General features: G+C 45.3%; 2 protein-coding genes across 2 annotated transcripts in view; both read left to right on the top strand.

The window, feature by feature from the left end:
* Window positions 1–3,983, top strand: part of ABHD17C (abhydrolase domain containing 17C, depalmitoylase) — a 45,811-nt gene extending 41,828 nt beyond the window's left edge. The window contains exon 3 of the mRNA XM_072950897.1: window positions 2,503–3,983. Within this exon, the coding sequence (XP_072806998.1) occupies window positions 2,503–2,722 (220 nt within the window). The 3' untranslated portion in view covers window positions 2,723–3,983. The remainder of the gene's footprint in view (window positions 1–2,502) is intronic.
* Window positions 3,984–19,881: 15,898 nt separating this feature from the next.
* Window positions 19,882–23,428, top strand: part of CEMIP (cell migration inducing hyaluronidase 1) — a 140,856-nt gene continuing 137,309 nt past the window's right edge. Inside the window, exon 1 of the mRNA XM_072950896.1 lies at window positions 19,882–20,132. The gene's annotated coding sequence lies outside the window, so the exon portion shown is untranslated. The remainder of the gene's footprint in view (window positions 20,133–23,428) is intronic.

Raw genomic sequence — 23,428 nt, 5'->3', positions numbered from 1 at the left:
CTTCTGTGCAGTTTGTACCGGGATTCAGTGAAATTCAGCTTCATGGGAAAGTTGAGTGAGCTGCAGGTTTCCAGCAGGCTGGCTGAGAATGCTAAGCAGGGCTCGTGTGTGTCTCAAATGTGGCCTTATTTGTGCTGAATGGGTAATGAGAGGCCAGTTTGTTGAAAGGGAGATATTTAGCATGTTTGTGGGAAGCTATGCTAGGAGTTACCCTGGCAACAAAATGAATAGGTTTTTCCCCTGACCCTTAAATTAGCATACCTTAAAATACAATCACGGCAGCTAATTACAGCTTATTAATTAATAGGAAACCAGCAACTAGTCTTTCCTGGGTCTATCTGATCTGCCAGTCATGGGCTAAACACTTCACCCTTCTTATCTCACAAGGCTCATTTTACAGATTGGGAAACTGAGGCTTAGACAGTCAAGCAGTTTGGTTACTGAAGGTTGGTGAGTGGAGACAGCCAGAAAAGGCCGTTCCTCCTATTCGATACCATAAAGTCTGAATATGATAGATTTCAAACCATTGCCTTTCATGATTAACTGAATTTGGAAAATGTGTTCTTATGGTGTCCATTGCTACCAAGTGCTGAATTGTCTCTGTGTCCTTCTCTTTAAAGGAAGGTACTTTCACGTTTCCTTTTTCATGTTAGAAAAATAAATAAATAAATGAGTCCTGCTCACCATTTGATTGGTGGTTTATTTTTCTTATACCGCCTTTACATTTAGAATCAGATGGCAGCATTTAACCTCAGGCACACCCTGCAGGCTGCAGAGATTCTCCCAAACTGTGCAGCGTAGAGCTGTCAGTAAATATCTTTTTAATTGAATATAATTGGACTCTCGCATTCTTAGAAGAAGAAGTCGCTTTAAAAATTAAATATAGGAAGAAGGTAGGTGTCTAAGCAAGATTCCTAATCTGCAGAATTGACTCCTGCCACACTGGCCTGCATCTTGGCGAGTTACACGCTGATGAGATTTTGCAGTCTTCCCGAACGTCTTGAGGTGGTTGGCAACCTCGTGAGTTGTGAATAAGGCCATACGACAGACATACCATACGATAGTACAGAGCTCTGTGCTATCTCCACACCCTCATGCCTGTTCTTTAATAATCCCCCTAGCTTCAGTTTCCTCCTTGGTTTAACAGAGGTGGTCTATGCCCCTTTCGTCGTGTCCCGTGGAAGGTTACATGAGGTCTTGTACATCAAGTACGAAGCACCTGGCCCTGGTCAGTGTTGAATAAATGTTAGCTATTACTTCTAACAAAGCAGTCTCTGAGGGGAGTACGAGTTCACATCTGTTTGCAACTTTGGTAGAAGTTACAATACAGAAAGAGAAGTCACCTGTTGGGGGGACTCTGGCAGGAGGACAGACTGGGCAGAGGTTCACCTCTCCCAACGTGTACGTAGGTGAAATGACATCTGCCTCCATCAGAGAGGTGGTCTGCACACCCAGCCCAGCACGGCCTGCAGTCTCGTGGATTCTTCCGTGGGAAATGCTTTTACAGCCTGCAGCACGTTCTTGTGAAGATTCTCAAATACTCATCCGTTGAGGGTAGATTTGATTTTTGTAAACAGTCAAAAACATTCAGAATCAAACCTAGGCATTACATGAAGTTTGCAAGCTAAATAGTACAGCTTTTATTAAAAATGAAGTATTCGTTTTTTATGAAATGAGGCTTATGAGGATCTTGTTAATTGGTTCTGAAAATAGCTCTTGCAGTAAGAGCTCTAAAAACTTGAGCAGCCATGGATTAGGGGCTCAGCTTTCCAAAGAGACCTTTATCCAGATATGTTAAGCTTGAGCTTGTTTATTTTTTTTAAAAATCCTGTCTCAAAAATATGGATATGTCAGAACTGTTAGTTACTGGATTGCTAGTCTGATGACGTTTAGAGGTTCTGTTTTTAATAAAATACTTAACAAAAACACAGTGGCTAGATGCAGTGTGGTAGTCTCAATTGGATTTTGGAACAGAAAAAGGACATCAGTGGAAAAACTCATGAAATCCAAATAAAGTCTGGAGTTTAGTAACGTACCAAAGTCAGTTTCTTGGTTTTGACAAATGTACAGTGGTGATGTTTCCTTATGGGAAATGGCTTAGGGGCGGATAGGGGCTCTGTATTATCTTTGCAACTTTACTGTAAACCCACAATGATTACAAAATGAAAAGCTTATTATTATTATTATTATCACTATTATTTTTTGGTGGGGGAGGTAATTAGGTTTATTTATTTATTCTTGGAGGAGGTACTGGGAATTGAACCCAGGATCTCATGCATACTAAGCATGCACTCTGCAACTTGAGCTATATACCCTCCCCCCGAAAAGCCTATTTAAAAAAAAAAAAAAAAGAATTACTAGAAAAATGAGACCGGAAACTCTCCAGAGTGCTACCTTCCTCGCCTGTGGATGCCGATTCCGTTCCATTAAGTGGGATGTCTGCTGTCTGTGAGCATGACTAAAGGAGTCCTTTTTCTCCCCCTCCCCTTCTCTCTCTTGCAGCATCGACAAGATCTCTAAAGTCACCTCTCCCGTGCTGGTCATCCACGGGACGGAGGACGAGGTCATTGATTTCTCCCACGGCCTGGCGATGTACGAGCGCTGTCCGCGGGCCGTGGAGCCCCTCTGGGTCGAGGGGGCCGGGCATAACGACATAGAGCTTTACGCACAGTACCTAGAAAGACTAAAGCAGTTCATATCTCATGAACTTCCCAACTCCTGAAGACCACTTGATTTTACCTCATTACCGTGAACACAGGAGTCCTCTGTTTTGCACATGCTTTAACTGGATAGCGGTCATGGCGTGATAACCACGAGGAAGTGCTCAGCTTTCAGGGCATCCTAAGCAAAGAGCTGAGGAATTCTCAGTCTTTCATACCTAGAGGTTCTGCTAACTCACACATCATGTTAAACTGAACAGTCTGATTTCCAGCTTCATTGCCTTGCAGAATGGGAATGAGAGCTGAGCAGGGGGACCGTTTTCTTGTGCTCTATAAAGGATGCTCATACCTGTCTACCTTGCCCATCACTTAGGATTCATGTATGCAGGACTCCACCCTCTCTCCACCAGTGTTCTCAGTATTTGACCTGCAGCTCTCTTTCAGCCACTGGATTTGTGAGTTCAATCCATTTGTGAAGCTGTGATAGTGTAACTGGAAAACAATTGTGATGAAAATTCCTTTGTTAATCTTTGTTAATTTTTTTTGCTGGTCTTTCCCCCAAACAAATCAGTTAAAGGGTAGTTTACTGGAACTATCATGAATAGCTTCATCAACTGGAACCATATAAATATAACTGGAATATTCTTAAACAAAAGGAAACTGGGGTTTTTTTTAAGTGTAAATTTATTACCAGTCCCCACAGAGTTTTAATATTTTGATTGTCTGGTTGGTCTAACAAAGAGCCTAGCCGACTTTCCTTCTGTAAAGTCCTCCTTGTAGGCTTTTTTAAAGTACTGTACATATTTGCAATTACATTGTGCATAGATTCTTAATGGGCAGTTTTCTTTTGTCAGGCTCCAACAAACTGCAGATTTCCTTGTTTGTATTGTAAATGATTGAATACATTTTGTTAATCTGTTTTTATTCCTATGTTTTGCTATTAAAAAATTTTATAACATTTCCAAGACAAAAAAAATTACAAGTTTATGCTTTGAAGAACTTATGTAATTAAAATTTCACAAAACTAATCTTTTAGTTGAGGAATTCTTTGGGTTTTGACACTGGAGTTGCGCCGAATAAGCAGCGGAAATGTAAGATGCTTCAGCTTGCTACACTGCTTGTATTGGTTGGGGGTTTGGGTTTGGGGGTTCTTTGGTTTTATTTTTTTTTGAAGTTTTTTTCCCCCCCAAATTTAAAAGCCTTAAATGTACTGTCAGCCTCAGATTGTTGTACAGCTGGGTTGCGGTTGATTGCCAGTTTGTGTTCTGTTGCTTGGATGCAGCACAGCGGTTGGCCATGGAATAAAGGATGCATGGATCAGAACGTGTGGGCTCGTGCAGTTTTTCCCCTCACCTCTCTCCATCCAAGAGATCGGTGAACAAGAGGAAAATACTTTGTCTAGATTCAAGAAGAAACCCCTGGGGCTTACAAACGTCACTGCCTTTCTCAAGGTGCACGTTTTCTGTTCTGTGAGAGACCAGAGCTTACTTTTGGAGGCACCAAGATATAAAGCCTATAGCCATAAAAGTACAGATGGAATTCAAATAGAAAACGCGATGGATTCTGGCTGTGAAGCAAGAATGATGAAGGCCATCTCACTGTGACCTGGCTAGGAGGGAGAACAGGCCTGTTTCTTTGGAAAACAAGAGCCAGATGTGTTCCACAGAGTCCTCCCAGCCCTTTAACCACTGACCAGAAAAAGAGCCCCCGAGGGACGCTTGTCTTCAGCTCTCAGCACAGCCCTGAGCTCGCAGTGCGAGGGACGGTGGTGGAGGGGAGGCGAGGGGACGCGGGGCTGTGCTCCCAGGAATGTGTGTTCCGGCACGTTGCAGGCTACTTCCTGGTCTTTGGTCAGTGCCTACAATGGGGGGCCTTGCAAGGGTGGGCGCGACTCACCTGAAGGGGTCATCAGCGAAGCGCCACAGGTGATACTGTTCCCAGGAGACCCAGGAGGGAAAGAAGCACAACCAGCAGCCTGCCTTTGGGGCTAGAGAGCAGCTAACCCCGGGTTCCAAAGACCTGGTTTCTGATCCTATTTGCTGCTTGCATGTCCCCTCTTTCCCTACCCTTGCCGCGAAACTAGCCCCTGCCAAGAGCTGCTGCAGTGTTCTGTGCTCACCTGAACGTGGCCATACAATTACTGCATGAAACCACAAAAAGGAACACATTTCTAGATTTTATTTATTAAAAATATGAAACTTTCATAGTAGCAAATAGCATCATCTAGTGACAAACGGGGAGGACATTATAAAGCATGTGACAGATAATGTAAAAATATATTTAATATTCAAGTGAGGAGGTGCACTTTATCAAAGGGCACAGGACGGAAGAGAGTATCAAAGAAAGAGGTTATTGTCCATAATGATCATGTGTAGGTTCAATCAATCAAATGACTATATCAAATATATATATATATATATATATATATACACACATTGAAATAATGAGAGGCCGTTTTAAATTATAGGTTGGTATAAATATTTGAATTATAATGCCCACTGGTGGTAATGGTTTGGATAAATGGGTACTTTGAAATTTTACTGCTAATTTACACACCAAATTGGTACAAATGTTCTAAAGTATGCTTTGAATCAAAAGCCTAATCTAGCAATTTGGCTTCTAGGAATTTGTCCTTAGGAAACAATGAAGATGATGGCGTGGGCTTAGATGGGATAATCACTGCTACACTGTTAGTAAAAGTGAAAACTTGCAAACCATTTAAGTTTCCAGCAAAAGGGATTTCATTTTGATTATGTCCATACAATACACAATTCTGTAACCATCATAGATGATGCTACAGAACGACAATTAGTGATGTGACAAAATGATCAAAATACAGTGTTATTAGGGGAGGGTGCAGCTCAGTGGTAGAGCGTGTGCTTAGCAGGCATGAGGTCCTGAGTTCAATCCCCAGCACCTCCATTAAGAGAATTTTAAAAAAATACAGTGTTACACAGTAAAACTGATAACCAAATAGCTCCTGTGTGTGATCTCCCTCTTCACTCCACCCCTCCACCCCCACCAAGTTGGACAAAGAACTGGATACTCAGCAAAATGTTAATGGATGGGTGTTGCGAAGGGTTTTTTTTTTTTTTTGAGGTTTAATTATATTGTCAGTAAGTCTTCCTATAGAGGAACACCCAAACCTATCCTTCAGAACTCATGGGAAGTGGTTTAAAACATTGGTAAGATCTTTCATTACAATAATTGGTCTGGAACCCCACTGGATGGCACTGCCTTACTCCCCAAGAAAGTGCTGCTTTAACTAGAGAGAACCAGTCATTCTGGGTAGATCTTATGCCCCTGTGTGCGAGGGTTACTAAGCCAGCAGATAAAGTTCATATAAACAGCACGTCCGGAGCCTCCCAGCCTCGATGCCACCTCTTCCCTGAGGCCTTGCCCACCAGGATTTCTGCAGAATAGACACAGTCTTCCCTGCAGGAGCTTGTGCAGGGCTTGCCCAGGCAGAGGGCCTGGGGCGCAGACCTGGGACAAGGAGGCCTGGTCTGGCCCTATTCCTTCCCAGCCAGGGGAAAATATATGTAACATAAAATACACCATTTTAACCAATTTGAGGTCTACAGCTCATTCACATTTTTGTGCAGCCATCACCACCATCCACCTCCGGAACTTTTTCATCTTTCCAAACTGAAACTCTGTTCCCAAGAAACAATAACTCTATTTCGCCCTCCCTTAGGCCCTGGAAGCCACCCTCCTCCTCTCTGTCTCTAAGAGTTTGGCTACTCTAAGTACCTCATGTAAGTAGAATCACACAGCATTTGTCCTTTTGTGACTAGCTTATGTCACTTACTATAATGTCAAGGTTCACCCATGTTGTGACATTTTATTTCTTCTTAAGGCTGAATAATTTTCTGCTGTGTGTATATACCACAGTTTGTTTATCCATTCATTCACTGATGGACATCTGGGTTGTGTCCACCTTTCAGCTATTGTGAAAAATGCTGCTGTGAACACAGGTGTATAAATAGAGGTTGGCGATCCTCCTTTTAATTCTTTCGGGTATACACCCAGAGGTGGAATTTCTGGATCATACGACAATCCTATTTTCACTTTTTGGAGAAAACACCAAAATTGCAAGACTTGATCTGCAATTCTTAACGAGAGTTCTTGGAGTCTGTGGCCCCTTTAAGATGCTGCACTTGTGGGCATTTTGCTGGGAAGAAGGTCCACCATCTCAGCAGAATCTCAAAGGTATCAGTGATTCCGGAGGATTAAAAACACTCAGCTAGGTAGTAGTATCCACAGGCTCTTTTAAAGCCAATATTTTTTGAATTCCAAGAACGGTGAGTGCGGACTCTGGAGAGTTTAAGGAGCTTGAATTTATCCCGCAGGCAAACACCCAGAGGGAGGGGCATGGGTTGGGCAGAGCTGTCTGCATAAGGAGGGCATCTCTGGACGTGCGGGAGGCAAGTGCAGAAGCATTTCCAGACCTAGGAGCAGGTGAGACAATTGGAAGAATCTTGGAGACAGCAGGCCTGGCTGTGAGTTTTTGTACCATGGTAACCGTGTGATCTTGCACGATTCTCTTAAATGCTCCGAGGCTGTTCTTCATCTCTAAAATGGTAGTAATCCCTACCGCAGTCACGGTAGGATCAGATGAAATTCTGCAGTTAGAAATGCTTTGTAAGAGGTAATGGGGGCTTGGACCCACTCATTAAATGGATGGCAAGCTTGGGTTTAAAGCAAAACAGAAAACACTTCGGAAACTCTAGGTTAAGACAGTCTACCCTGCCGGTGCCCTCGCTGTGTTGTTACTTAATCATTACTCTGCTGCTAAGTGCTTTACCACTTTGGCAGGCCCCAGCCTGTTGACACCTGGCCCTGTCTGGCTCTGTCTGGGTTTGGGTGGAGAGGACCCAGGAGTTCCCAGACATGCACAGACACTGTCTCCTATTCGAATTCCCTTCAGGACATCTCTGGGCTTCCAGATGCCCCTTTCATGGGCCTGTGAGGCACATGTAGACCTTGAGCCCATGCAGAACTGTCTAAGATGGGACCTGGAGTGGGCCAGATTCTCTGGGATAAAACTGGGTAGAGCACTGGGTCCTCTCAGCCCTGACCTCTGAGCAAAGACAGAGAGAACCAGCTCGGAGGAGAGCAGGAAAGATGTCTGGGGAAGGACATGGTGCATTGAAGGAGGGGGCTCAGAGGAACTGATACGAAAGATGCCCTCTTAAAACATTTTTTAAACTTTACGATTGTATCCAAAAGTGTAGATAAAGCTGATTTTTATAGTTCAAGGGGAAAAAATGAACACCCACATTCCCACAATTGAACCTAAGAAACACTATTACCAGGACCTTAGAAACTCGCCTTCTCCCCCATTCTCTCATGACATGCCTTCTCCTTCCACACCCCACTATCCTGAATTTCCTATTAGTCATTCCCCAGCTTTTCTTTACAGTAAGTAAAAATGTGTGTGTGTGTGTGTGTGTGTGTGTGTGAGTGAGTGTGTGTGTGTGTGATCTACTGTTGGTAGACATTTTGGTTATCTTCTAGATTTTTGCTATTTAAAGATATTTTTGTATTTCTCTTGATAGGAGAGACTTTCTGGTTGCTGCTTCTGAACTCCAGTTACATGTTGAAATTACTGAGAAGCTTTTTTAAAATTGTAAAAAAAAAAAATTACAATTAACTGGTCTGCATGCCACCTGGACACCTGGACTTTTAAAAGCTTTCCAGGGGCTGGACTTTTAAAAGCTCGCCAGGGGTTTCCAGTGGGCATCTAAATGCAGATCCTGACCCAGTGGGTCCAGGATGGGGCCCCTATTGTGTATTTCTAAGAGGCTCCCAGGGGGATGCTGATCTGGGGCCCTATTTTGAGGAATGCTGAGTCACAGGTGATCTGTCTGCTCAGCTTTGCCAGGTAATGCCAAGACACTTCCCAAGTAAGAGCACCAACTTACCCTCCCACTGATACTGGATGGAAGTTTAAGCCATTCACACCTGACATCCCTGGATTTTGTGAATTTTTGCCCAGTGGAAGTGAAATACTATGTCCCTGATTACTCAGGAGATAAAGCAACTTTTCAAAAAAATTCCGTGGGCCCTTTGTAAGCTCTCTAATGTGAAATGTCCATGCACGACTCTTGGCTCCTTTTCAAGTAGAATTCTCTTTTTCTGTTTCAGGCAATTATTCATATATTCTTGGTACTCACCCTTTATTTTCACAACCCACAAATACATCCTCCCAGGTTGTCCCTCGCCTTTTTATCTTCTCCATGGTACCTGTTGCAGAACAGATAGTCTCAGGTTTACTTGGGTAAACCTTAATGGGTTTTTGCCTCATTACAACTTTAATAAGTAGACTCAAAAAATACATTAAACTGTTTTTCAAAACCGCAAGAAGAAACCGACAAAGACATCAATTCCAATAACACCAAATACCTTGATGGCCTAAGTATCATGTTCCTTATACATAAATCATGCTTCCTAGATCCTTAATCTAGTAAAGCTTACATTCTGGTGGCGGTGGGACAACAGGCCATAGTCCACTAAATCCACCAAGTGTTACCAAGTGCTCCGAAGGAAAATCAAGTAGGTGGTCAGTCAGTCTACTTGCTCCCAACCCCCAGCTCTTCTAAGCCTTGTTAGATGGACAGACAGATGTTCATATTCCTAGGAATGCTAGGAAAGGTTTGTTTGGTTTGGTTTTTAGCTGAGCAATCTTATACTCTTTGTATATGCACAGAATAAGGTGCATAGCCTCCGAATAAGTTAACAAGATCTAGACAGTGATTGCCCTCCTAGCAGCAGAAAGAACCTGGGTCTGTTAACCTGTTTCACTGGGCCTTGCTTCTATAGGCGGGAAAAAAAACCAAACAAACAAACACCTAAGGAATTTATATATTTATTTTTAAAAATAGGTTTATTTATTTATTTTGGGGGGTATTAGATTTATTTATTCACTTATTTATTTTAATGGAGGTACTGGGGAGTGAACCCAGGACCTTGTGCATGCTAAATAAGCACACACTCTACCACTGAGCTATACCCTCGCCGCCTCTAAGGGATTTATAATAAACGATTTCAGCTCAAGGGTCAGAAAATGTTTTCTATAGAGTGTCAGATAGCAAATTTGGGGGTTTCGTGGACCATGTGGTCTCTATCCTCAAACTCTGCCACCGTTGCACTAAAGCAACTATAGACAGTATGTAAATGAAGGGATGTGGCTGTGTTCCAAGAAAACCTGATTTATGCAACAGGTGGTGGGCCAGATCTGGCTCATGGGCCATACTTTGCCAATCCCTACCTTGCAAATCCTCCTTTTAATGTTGTGTATTGCTTTTGTTTCATTCCAGAAATAATACATGCTCACAGGGGGGAAGTGCAAACAATCCAGGAGCATACGACGTAAAAAGAGGAAAGGTTTGGTCTCCTCTCTCCCACTTCACTAATCCCACTCATCAGAGAGGACCCACCTGGCCTACTGGTCTCTAGGAAGGAAACTTGGGGCTCCCACATGGAGCCACCCCAGTGCCTTCGGGTTCTCAGCGCAATCTAAGTGCATAAAGGGCAGATTGATGTAACTGCAGTGCTGTGTCCTCTGCACTGCCTACTGTCACCTTAAAGATGACCTCTGTTCTCTTCAGTGCAAGACATGGGTGGGCTTTCCTTAAAAACAAGACCACTCGGTGCATAATTAGTAAGCAATGGAACAAAGAAAACAACAAGCATTTTTTTAAATCAGATCTCATTTATCAAACTGACTGTATACAGACTTCCTTTCCTTCCTTCCTTCCTTCCTTCCTTCCTTCCTTCCTTCCTTCCTTCCTTCCTTCCTTCCTTCCTTCCTTCCTTCCACAAATGTCTATAGCCACAAACACTGCTTGGTTGTGAGGGTGCAGCCGTGAACAGACAAAGCCCCTATTCCCTTGGAGCTAACAGACAATAACAGGGGAACAAATAAAAACATCAAATCATAATGTGTGTTAGAAAGGAAACGTGAAACAAGCTGAGAAAGTGACTAAGGGGACTGAATCTTCAGGCCTTTGGGAGGGTTACAACCTAGCGGTTCAGCATGCATCTGTGGAGTCCCTTCGTCTGGGCTTGCATTTCAGCTCCACCAGCTACTCCCTGTGTGTCACAGGGACACAGTGTGACCTCTCTGTGCCTCAGTTTCCTGACCTGTAAAATGAGGATGACGCAGTCCTTACTTCACTACTAATGTGAGGATTACGTGAGCCTAGAATATACCGAGCTCTCAACGGTGCTTCTCAATAAATACTAGGTGCTGTTATCACCTGTAGAAATAGAACATCACATTCTCTACTGAAAGAATTTTCCATGTGAACACATTAGTAAAAACCTCTTGGGAAGATCTGGGTAAAGGGCACCATTCATTCAATACGTACTGAGTCTTTATTCACTCCAGGCTCAGTATCCTACAGAGCAATGGCTTTTGGGTCTAACAGTATCCCCTGCGTTTTTTTTTTTTGTTTTTTTTTTTTTCCCTTTAATAAGAATTCTCTTTGTAAAAAACTTTTTCTCTTCAGAAACACAGAAAGTGTTTTCATTTCTCTTCCACACAGACTTAGGAGTGTGCCAGGCTTTTTCTCTGAGGACAGCATGTGTCCTGCCAGCAAAAGAGTTTATCTTCAAAGAACCAGAATGATCCGCTATCAGCCAGCACTGGAACTGATATAAAGAGGGACAGTTCTTCATTAGATGAAGGAGAATGTCTAAAGTCAGCCCCTCTCTTTCCCTCTCTTCCTCTTCCACCTGTTTTGTAAACCTCCCTGCCTCCTGTGTTTTCAATGTACATCAGTGTATTAACGTGGTTCGTACCTTGACCGGGAGAGTTCATGAGCTAAACCACCATCTGCCACAACATACAGGATCACAAACCTGGGAAATTCCTTGGGAAGTACTTGGTCTAGGCTGGGATGGGCCACACATTCTGAGGTGGGAGGTAGGTAAAGGGAGAGAAGGGGAGGGACGGGATAGAATTACTGCAATATGTCCTGGAATTCGTATTTTCTAGCCATTAACTTATTTATTTATTTCCATGGAGATACTGGAGATTGAACCCAGGACCTTACACATGCTGAGCAAGCACTTTACCCACCCAACCCACATTAGCTTTAGATGGAGTAAATAGCATCCTTCCCCTTGTACATTTATCATTATTTTTCAAAAGTATATAGATGTGGCTGTGATTAATAACCATCTTACAAAATCATTTACAGAATTCTTACACTCAATATTACTATTAATTATTATTATTATTTTAAATATTTTCTTAACAGCAAAGAATTAAGTACAAATCCTGTGACGCTAGTCCAGTGGTTCTCAAAGTGTGGTCCCAGGACCAACAGCATCAGCATCACTTGGGAGCTCGCAGAAAGAGCAGAATCTTGGCACCCGTCCCAGACCTAATGAATCAGAAACCCTGGAGGGGAGGGGCCCAATAGTCTGCTTTAACAAGCCCTCTGGGTGATCTGATTTGATTCATGTTAAAGTTTGAAAATCTCTGAGCTGGATTATTTGACATTTAAATAAACAAAGAACCCTACTGAGAATAGTTCCCATACTCCCGGTTTAAGAACAGAAAAGACACGCTGTTCTTTGGCCACCGTAACAAGTAACCAGGAGAGCAGGTTTGAAAGCTGTCCCAGTCCATCAGTGACAGCTTCCTCCAGGCAGCCCACATGCTTCTGAGGGCCCATCAATCAGCAACAGCCTTGCTCCAGTGCCCAAACTTCCTTCGCTCAAGGTCCCTCAAAGCCTGAATACTCCCACTGTTACGAGTCCGCCACTCCCCAGCCCCACGCGTCCCAAGCAAGCTATAGGAGGTCAGCAGTTTGCTGTGTTTATGCCTCTCAAGCAATGAGCCCCACTTTTTGCTTCCAATACAGAGTAGTGGCCTCTTCCTTCAACACCCTCTGCAAAAAGCTGAGTTTAGTCCAGAGATGACACCGGCTGATACCTTCAGGAGCAGAGGGCATAGATGCATGAAGTGGGCCATGTGGGAGGCAGTAGCTAATTAGGTTTTTTCATTTTTTAAACGGATTTTTTTTAATGGAGGTACTGGAGACTGACCTCAGGCATGCTAGGCATGCACTCTGCCACTGAGCTATACCCTCGACCCCCACCCCCACCCCCTTCACTTTTATACAAGAGGTGATCTAGGCCCAGGGAACTGCCCAGGAACAAAGGCTGATTTAGTGGCAGTTTGAATCCAGCCCATCCCCACACTAGTGCGCCTTCTACACTTTCAGAAAGAAGGCAAACTTCTTTTTGGCAGTTTTATGGCATTATAAAAAATACCAAATGTGTTTATTATGTTGCCATGGAAACCAGGAGGTACACATGTTCTAGCTAAGGGTATTAGCAAACTACGTCTTGGCTGTCTAGGAATTACATGGGATATTTAACCAGCAGTTGACCTATCTGTGTTTATTTCTCATGCCAGGAGTTTCTCTTTTAGAGTACTGTATACATCTTAGTGGACAAATGTTATTTATTTATCCATCTACTGGGCATCTACTCAGTCCGCCATCATGCTGTCATTGTTGGGGCCAGAGAAATGGGGAAGACGCATCTCCGTGCCACAACGCTCCCAGCTGGAGTGGGGAGGAGGAGGAAGAGATGGGCGCACACACGCACACTGCGGTAATTCTACAACAGCATTTTCTACAGGCTGCCATGAGAACTCAGGGTGGGGGGATCAGACGAGGCATCCCAGCGGAAGGAACATGGGAGTCTTGACGAGTCGTTTCCTGTCTGCCAGGCAGAGAAGAGGTGAGTCTTTTTCAGCAAGGCCCTAATTTTCCTGAAAGGCAAACATGGACCTGCCAACCGAACACACTCTGTCCCAATGGCATTATGGAATTGAAGATGAATTAGTTGATCTTTGGAGAAAGATCCCTGACATCTTAACATCTAAGACAAATTATGTTTACTATATCCACCTTCTGTCAACAGGTTATTGTACACTTGATGCTTTAGTTAAGTGATCAAAATTTATTCCATCAGTGAACAAGTATCTGTGGAGTTCCTGTTCTTCCATTGAGGCACTGTCTGGGCACTGGGAATATAGCAGCTAATAAAACAACTATATTTCTGGTCCATTGGCATTTACACTCCAGTGGTATTGAGACAATAGAGAATAAACATCTAACAAAAGAAAAAAATAAAAGGGAGATAGATCAGGATAAGGGGATGGTGTTGGACACTGTGTTTATAGGAAAGATGGGAAAACCTTTTCGGAGTGTCTGGTCTTTGAGCAGAGGTATGTGTAAGTCAGGGATGGGGTCATGCTGATATCCGGAGAAGCATCATTTCAGCCACAAGAAGCAACAAGTATAAAGGGCCTCAGGCTGGAATATATTTGATGTGTTGAGGAAATAGCAAGATGGCAAGGGGGGTTGGGTCCAGTGAGCAAAATGACTAGTGACTGTGGTTAGAGTGGCAGCAGGTGGCCCCATCACGTCTCCAGATTTTGCTCTGAGCAAGAGGTAAACTGGAAGGTTCTGAATAGAGAAGAATCATGTTTTGACATCTGTTTTGGAAGGAAAACTCCAGCCATAATTTCTTTGTAAGTGTATCTTGTTTTTTTCTTTTTAAAATATGTGATACAATACATACAGCATAAAATATACCAGCTTAACCATTTTAAAGCATACTGTTGAGTGGTGTGCGGAGGATATTCACACTGCTGTGCAACCCATCTCCATAAATTTTTTCACCTTGCAAAAAGGAAATTCTACCTCTATTAAACAATGGCTCCTCACTCCCCTGTCTCCCCGCTCTTAGCAACCACCATTCTACTTCCTACCCTATGAATTTGAGTACTCCGGGTACCTCATTAAAGAGGAGGCATGTACCCTTTGTCTTTTTGTAACCGGTTTTTATTTCTCTTAGCATAATGTTCTAAAGTTTCATCCAAGTCGGGATTTCTTCCCTTTTTAAGGCTGACTAATATTCTATTGTATGGGTATACCACACTTTATCTGTTCATCAGTTGATAGAACTTGGGGCCTCTTGGGTATTGTGAATAATGCTGCAACAAACATGAGTGTACAAATATCTCTTCAATTCCTTTGGCTATATACCCAGAAGTGGGATTGCTGGATCAGATGGTAGTTCAATTTTTAAGTTTTTTGGAAAATGCCATATTATTTTCCATAATGCCTGTAACATTTTATATTCTCACCGATAGTGTACAACCTGTCCACATCCTCACCGGCACTTTTATTTTCTGGGGTTTTTTTTGTCTTGTTTGGTTTTGCTTTTAGTAGCTATCCTAATGGGTGTGAAGTGATATTTCATTGAGATCATGGTTTGCTTTTCCCTAATGATTAGTGATGTCGAATGTCTTCATGTGTATATTGGCCATTTGAATATCTTTGGAGAAATGAGCGATGCTTCTTTGACCTGCCAGGACACAGTAGAACCCTCACTACAGCAATTCTTTGGTAACGTCTACTAAGTTCACAAATGCTTGGTGTGATCGGCCAGTGATACACTCCCTCCCGTGAGCAGTCGGCTTCTCAGGGAAGAACTACAAATGCTCACATCAAAGCGTGGAACTGGGCTGGTTACAGAAGCAGTGAAAACTAAAACTACAATGAAATATATTTTTCTACTACATCAGCATTGGATTTAAAGAAAGAATACTAGGTATCAAGGAGGATTCAGAGAAACTCTCATGTGTGGATTGTTGGAATGGAGATTGGTTCACCTTTTCTAGAGGGCAAGTTGGCTTTAAATTGATGTAAACTTAAATTTATTCCAGAGAAATAATGAGAGAGAGGTGCGAAGATGTTCAAAATCATAGTCTTATTTAGAATACTGAAACCAGTGATAGGGATTATGTCCTTATTAAGAAACAGTATACCACTAAAGATAATGGTGAAGGAAGCTTAAGACTTGGGGAAATGTTTATGGAGTATTATTAAGTGAAGAAAAAGTCTTATTATATTTGACATACTTTTTTTTTGCCATTTAAAAATTATTCACTTTTTTCCTAGGTAGTTCATTCACTTGGTTCAAAAATACAAAAACATATACAAGGAAAAATCTATTTCTTATTTCTGTTTTCTATCATTCTACACCCCCCACCAAAACCATCACCAGCAACAGACAGGAAATCTTGTTACTGGTTTCTCATATATCATTCTAGATGACTTCTTATGTATCTAGAAGTAAATGCAAATATGTATTCTTTATCGTTTCCCCTTGTGGACAAATGACAGCTTGCTATACACATTGATTTATACTTTGAGTTTTCATTTTGATACATAAAATGGATCTTTCTTCTTTAAAAGAAAATAACTGCATAGTATTCCATTATATGAATGTCATATAAGTTAATGAGCCCTATTACTAGGCATTTAGACTCTTTCCAATTTTTTGCCTTTACAAATAGGGCTGCAACGCACAACCCAGTACCCGTCACTTCACACATCGTGCAACTATATCTATAGGATAAATTCCAGTAAGTGGAATTGCTGAATCAAATGTTACATGCATTTTCTAACATGTTGGCAAACTGCACTCAGAAGTTGTACCAAATTGAGCTTTCATCACCAACATATGAGGTATGGATCCGTTCTGCACCCTCGCCCTGTCCCCCAACAAAGGTGGTATCACCAAATGTTTGGATTTTTGCTAATCTGATAGAGATTTCAGTGTCGTGTTAATTTGCATTTTTTTTTTTGCTTACGAAAAGTTGAGCCTCTTTTCAAATGTTTATGAACCACTTGGGATTTTTTCCCCCCATGAACTGCGTGTATAAAGATATTATTTTAATTAAAAATGCTCATCTATGTATTCATTCATTTGTAACGTAAACACCTCCTGCATATCAACTCTCTGTTGGACACTTACAGGAGCTACTGCAGGTAAAGGAATGAACATTGGAGACTGTCCCTGCTCTCCCAGAAAGTGCAAGCTGGTGGAGGAGAAGGATTTTGAGCTAAATGTTGAACTACTTATGGAATACTAACGTACATGTATGTATTTGCACCTCTGTGTATGTAACTGATACAGGGGGAAATATTTAGCTATCTACTGTAAGTTAATAGAGGTGATCTTTGAGCAGAAGTAATATTTTTCCTTTGTGCTTTATTTTCTGAGCTTTTTGTAATGCACATACATTATGCTTGCAATTAGGTAATTTCTCCTTTGTTCGTTTTCCATATTTTCAGAAGTTTTTTGGGCAAGGAACACACATGATTCTTGGATTAGGAAAAAAGAACTATATGATATGCAAACATCATGTACATATACACAAATTTACATGTATTTTAGATGGAAAACCAGGAAAGAATGTTCTTTCTGTATGCTACTAGTGACATTGAAGAGGAAGATGTAGAAATCCGTTTTCAGAACTCCTAAGTGGTTGGCCAGTGTTCTAGGACTTCCCGCCCCAAATTCCAAAGCAGACCTCCACTCACCAGAAAAACTGAGGACTTGTCTCTTCTCAGCTGGGCAACCTCATCTGCAACCAGCAAAACAGGAACTGAGCAGTTATTAGTCCTGGAAATCTGGCCCCAGGGCCCACAGCTGGGAATTTCCCTTTTCAGATGCCAGCTTCAGGCTCCATGTCCAAGGGCGACCCCTGTTGGTGAAATTTAAATAAGTTCATTATTTGCAATCAGGATTGCAGTGCCTGAGATTTTACTGTTTCTTGGGGTCTGCTGGAAGCTTTGAAGCCAACTCGCTCTTTCCCTCAGCTGCATTTTACTTCCCAGCAATCCGTGCTCTCCCTTACCGCAGGTTTGCCTGCTGTTTGCCCGGGAAAACCATGTCTGGGGCTTGGAGGATGAAGCCACAGGGGTGGCCAGCTTTTAAATGTCATGCAGGCAGGCTCCTATAGGAGAAAGGGTCTGGCTTTGCTGGCCAGAGGGTAGAGTGTGGTGACTCTTGCTCTAACTGACAGACTGGGATCCTGCCAGCTGAATGAAAATACCAGACGTGGGCAGCTTGTGGGAGCAGTGAGCAGGCAGGCCATTCTACGACCAGGACATGGTTGAGGGGTCTGCATCCCACCTGAGGAAGCAAGCATGGAAGAAGGGCAGACTTTCTGGGTGGGGAGGGGTCCATACCATTTAAGAACATTTCCCCACTATATGGAGATTCTCTGCTGGGGAATTCTGACAAGAACCAGAAAACCAACACAGCCTTCCTTGACCAGCTCCTGTGTTTGCATTTATAAGAGCAAGACCTTGGATTGAGGGAAGTATGGGTAGTAATTATGCCAGAGTCATGTTGCCAACATTCATCCCAAAAAAGAACTATCCGCATACCCCGTCCATCACCGAATGCTGAGTGGAAGTGCTGAATGGAGCTCTGGCTGAAGAATCTGGATTTAGACATGCACTGTCTGTTTGTAATTCATCAGCATTGCTCTTTCCCCCTGGGCATTGGTCTGTGATAAAGAAAGCTGGTCGCCAAGGAATGTGTTTGGCATTTCTGTGCTTTGAGAAAACGTGACTAAGCTCTTTTCAGAGCCCATCACCAGACAAGAGTCCTCCTTTACTGTCTCATCTCCCAGATGCCTGTGGTACAGGTTCTCATCAGAGACCTCTCGCCCTGCAAGCCTCAAATCTACTCTCTCCTGATGGGAGAGGAGAAATCCCCACATATTGCTTTCATTGCTCTAAGTAAGGCTGATTCAAGGCTGACCTTTCCCCATTTGGACCCAATGCTCAGCATCCTCCAAATGTTTGTGGGTGCCTGTGTCTGGAGACTCCTAGTAAGAAAGAAAAGAAACCAGGAATTGTGGTTTGAGGGGAGGGTACTTAGGTGGGTTCCATCTAAATTTGCTGGAAAGGAAAGGCTGGGAGAGAAAACTGCCATAGCATCCAGCTTGTTACCTCCCAAGAAGTTCAGAAAGGCTGAGAATCCTGATAAGGGATCGAGTGATGGTCAAGATCAACTTTCTGGGAAAGGCATGGAGAGGGAATGCATTGCTTTTCTAGGTTAGCCAGGTGATTAGGTCTTCTGTCCCAGCGCAGAAGTCATGGACACAGACTCCAGCAGCTTCTGCCTGACTGTAGCCCCAAAGACCAGATGTAGATTCACAAAGTGGTGTGTGTTGCCTGGAATGAGGATGGTTCCTGCAGAGTTGGTTCTCACACAGCACTGGCTGGGAGGGAGAAAGGAATGTATATTCTAGGACTCCAGTTAACCAGGTGAGGGGCTGAGTTGTAAGCTCCAGAAGAGTGGAAGGGCTGGAGATGGCATCAAAGCCCTCATTTTACAAACAACAAACAGAGACCCAGAGAGGGGGAGCAGATGGCCCTGGGCCACACAGCAAGTTAGTGGGCGAGTTGAGAGGAGACTCCCAGTGCCCCAACGACCTGTTACGGGCTCCTTCCACTAGTGCTGTTTCCCCAGGGAATATCTAGAGCAGTCCTGCCCTCTTGCTCCGACCCTTGAGGACCTCGGTTTGTCTAGTAAGAGATGTACAGAGCCCTCATATGGTAAGGATTCTAACTTACTGAGGACCTGCTACGTGCTAGGTACCCATACTATTGAGACCGCACTTAAATCCTACCATTTGGAAAGGAGGCGTCAGAGAACCCATTTTCCTAACGAGGAAACTCATGCCCAGAGAGGTGAAGATAGTTGTCCGCAGTCACATAGCTGACCTGTCTGACTCCGGTTCCTAACGAAAGTCTCTCTGACCCAACGTCCACGCTTCTTCTCAGAGGGACTGCCAGGACCCTATGGCAGGATCTCTTTCTGAGGCCACTCACTTTGGATAAGTTAAAAAAGATCCTGCGACTTAATAGCCCTGACCCCCATCTCGCGCGACTCCGTGGCAGACGCGGGACTTTCTTCTCACCGCGATAGCGTCTCCTTGCACTCGGGCCAGTGGGATTTGCGCCCGCGCACGCGCGACCCTAAGCCCCCGGAGCCCCGAGAACAGGCTCTCGGCGGCCCGCCGCGGCCGCTCCACGGAGTCCTGGGCTCCAGCGCCCTCACCTGGCTGCTGCGGCCGGACTCCGCGCGCCCGGCTTCGGCGGGCTCAGGTCTGCGTCTCCCAGAGCGGCCGCCAGAGCCCGCCCGGGTCCGGCCGGGGCGCGGGGCCCCCGCCCCCCTTGGGCAGGCGGGGAGCTTCGGCAGGGGGGCGGGCCGGTGGCGCGCGGGCGTCAGGGGCCCCGGGGAGGAGTCAGCCCGGCGCGGCTGGCTGAAGCGGCAGCTCGCTATAAAAGCCGCCGCTCTGGCGGGCGGCCGGGGAGCGCGGCGAGCGCAGCGCGGTGCAACCCGGCCAAGCCTGGCGAGCGCAAGCGGCGCGGCGGGCGTCGGCGGTGGTGCGCACGGAGCCGGCGGGGCTGAGCGCGGTCGGGGGCTGAGCGCCGCTTTCCCAGGCAAACTACCTCTCCGCTTGCCGACGTCCCAAGAGCTCGCGGGGCCCGTCAGCGCGCTACCCAACTGTTCCCGCCGCTGCGCTCCTGGACCGCGAGGCGTGGCACTGTCTCAGCTACCGACAGGGAGGTAAGAGGGCCGGGCTCGGCGCGCCAGGGCTGCGCGGACTGCCCAGCCTCAGAGGGGAGGGAAACTGGGGGGCCGGCGCCTCCGCCGGTGATAGGGAAAACGTTACCGGTCATTGGCTTCTGTTTGTTTGTCCACTCTGTGCTGTGCGGCCCGCCTCTGTCCGTCTGTCTGTCTGTCCACGCGTCTTTTGATGGACACACGCCCATGTCACTCTCCTCTGTGGGATTTCTCTCAGATTGCGTGATCTTTTGCAAGCGGCAGGTGCCGGGGGCGCCAGTGGCCCCGGAGTGCATCCAACGGAGGACAGATCCCGGTTTTTCGTAGTTTCCCCCTTTCTGAGTGGCTCGGGGGGCTTACGCCCCGAGCAGTGTCTTGCTGAGGAGGAACTGCTCCGAGGGTCGGGTCGCGGAGTCCAGCCGACGAGGAGCCGGCTCACACTGTGCACTAGTGGGCGTGCGCCTGGCAACAGGTCAGCGCCCCGCTGCTCGGGCCTCAGCACGGTCTTCCTTCTGGTTTCCTCCTCCGCCTCCCGCTGCCTCCCCACTCGCGCACTCCCCGACAGGTCTAGGCACCCACCATCGCGCTGGCGCGGGACCGAGCCGAGGCAATTGAATGTTAGATGACACGAGAGCCCTTGCTGATGCTTAGGCTGAGATCCCAAACCTGGCATCGCTGGAAGAGGTTTCGGTGGTCCCTGACAAGGGACATCAGCTCCAAGATAGGTCAAATTAGGTTAGGATGAAAGGCAGGGACCTGGTGGAGCGCAGGCCAGGGCCGTGGCCAGGTCTCCAGTTCTCCGCTCTGGGAACCAGGGCCAGAGACATTCTGCAATGGATCCGGCGGGACGCATGTGCTCTGGAGAAAGGAGCTCAGTGCGCCGAAGTCCTCCGCCACAGACTCGCTGTCAGCACTGTCGGAGACCGCCGCCGTTCCCCAGGGGTCCAACACTACGGACGTCCCAGGCGCGCCGCCAGCAGCCGGGTTTGAGGTCCTGAGCCCTGCTCCGTGCAGCCAACGCTGCCCACAGGTGAGAATTCCCCTTTTAAACTAACCTTTTGATGTGTGAGCCAGGGTCTGGCTGCAGCCCGGGAGCGAGTCTCTCTCTCCATTCCGGCGGTCTGGAGCGTGATCCCGGGCGCGCCCGGGGGCGGGAGCCGGCGGCTCTGCGTGCTCAGGCGCGGCGCCACCATGGACAGCTCCCAGCCGCTTCCTCCACTCCGGGTCTCTGGCCCTGGGTCTCCTGGGGAAGCCGCGCACTTTCCTCCCAGACTCAGGGAGTAGGGGCGCAGAGCAGGAGGAAAGGGACCGCCAGTCTGCGGGAGCCCTCGGTATCCTGTCCCGAGGCGGCGTGCGCCACTCAGGAGGATAAAGGGAGCCTGTGGTTTTATGGCTGAGTCCTAGATCAGCCTGCAGCTGAGCTTTGTACAGGACCTCCGGTTTAGTGTCCCAGGGGGCTTCTCTGGCTTTTCTGTAGCACTACGGGGCCCTCTCAGTTGTTATAACTGTGTGACGCCTGAGCATTCGACCGAGGCCGTGAGCTAATGCCAGACCTAATTAGGAACTCCCTACAAACTGTTGTCTGTGCGTGACATAGGATCATGTTCTATTTTATTAAATTATTTAGTAAATGTGGTACTGGGGGGGGGAGTTATATTAGTTTCAGTTATGGTGACAGAATGGAGAAGAATCACATAAAACAAGTTTATAGAGAATGTGTTTGAATGCATTTGCAAAAGCAGCTCTGCTGTTTTCTGATCCTAATCATTTCCTCCAAGGTTTATAACACTTTAAAGAAGCTTCCAATGGCTCCTGTTTTGCCCAATAGATGATTTTTCAAGTTGGTTGCTTGGAAACAGAGTAGGGAGAATCTGTAGGGGTTAATCTGTGCAAATTAAACATCTCCCTTCTCTGATAAGAACTGACATTGGCGGGGGTGCTTCTTTTTGTCATCTCCACCTATGCAGAAGGATGTATCTTCCTTCATTTTAAAATTGCAAGAAATTCAGAAGATCTGCTTCTGATTGTGACTGACGAAGGCTGTGGAGAGTAAAAACAATCAAGTTTTTTTTTTTTAAGAGACAGCATATGTGACTTCTTGAAAGTCACTTAAGCTCTGTGTTTCCTTGTCTGTAAACGGGAGACAGCACAATCTGCCATGCAGAGTAGCTAATGAGAATTAAGTAGCACAATGTAAAGCACTTATCCTAGTGCTGAGCGCAGAGAAAGCTCTTAAAATGTGAGCAGTTATAGTTGTGCCATTCTTTTGAATTACGTTCGCCAGCCCTCTGCTCTCTCTCCTAACCTAGTGATTGTTTGATAGGGACTCCATCTCCACTTTATATTCACATTTGAGAGCTTGTTGTTGGAATTGATGAAAGTGCTGGAGTTGGTCACAATGCTGAAAAAAAAATCTTATTCAAAGACAAATGGAAGAATTTTTGTGTGAAACAAATCGGGCGTCTGTTTTTCCCACCCGTACCAGTTGGAGGAAAGATAAAGTAAGTGATTTTCAAAATGTTATCACAGCCCTCTGGTTGAGATGGTCAATTCTTCCTAATCCTGCTCTCAGAAGAATGCAGGAACTTCCAGAGGGCCTCCTTGTCCTGAAATTCCCTTGGGTATTGATGGGGAGTGGCCTCCAGGGCCCCATTTCTGGATTCCTGCTGGATGAAATGAGGGGTCTCTGCACTGGGGCAGCATCTGATCTAGGAAACCCCTGAGTGGTCGTTACCAGGAAGGAAGCATGTTCCTTCATGTTTGAGCCTTGTTTGTCTGTGAGACCTTGACCAAGACACCCACTGTCTCTGCCTGGAGCATTGCTACTTATTTGGTCTCAGATGGATTTGAAGATTCTTCAGCTCCACTTTTGGGATTCTGTCTGGTAGCAGTCATTAATATGTGACATACATAAGTTTGAATAATGGAGTTATAATGGGTCCAATCTTAGATGATTTTTACATCCACAAAAAGGGTGTCTATGCATGTTTCTGGCAGTTTTACATTCTGGGGCTCTTAGCTTTTTTATATTTTTTTTCCTTAGTAGATCAGAAGTCATCTTAGCTCCCTCCACCTGAAAGGAGTGGAGCTGAAGGATGCAGACCACAGATACTGGGCGTCTTTCTATGACTTTCATCTACCCGTGATATGAATGGAGCAGGAAGACATGGGCTGGGGGTGACCTTGAAGTCCCAGCTCTCTTCTCTGGACTCCCACGCAGTTCCAGTTTCCAGCACACACAACTTTCTGGTAGGAAAACTGCTGAACTACAGCACACTTTGGGAATACAGGACCAAAGA

This window comes from Vicugna pacos, chromosome 27 (assembly GCF_048564905.1).
Source record: "Vicugna pacos chromosome 27, VicPac4, whole genome shotgun sequence".
NCBI classification, from domain to species: Eukaryota; Metazoa; Chordata; class Mammalia; order Artiodactyla; family Camelidae; genus Vicugna; species Vicugna pacos.
This window is presented reverse-complemented; position numbering and strand designations above follow the sequence as displayed.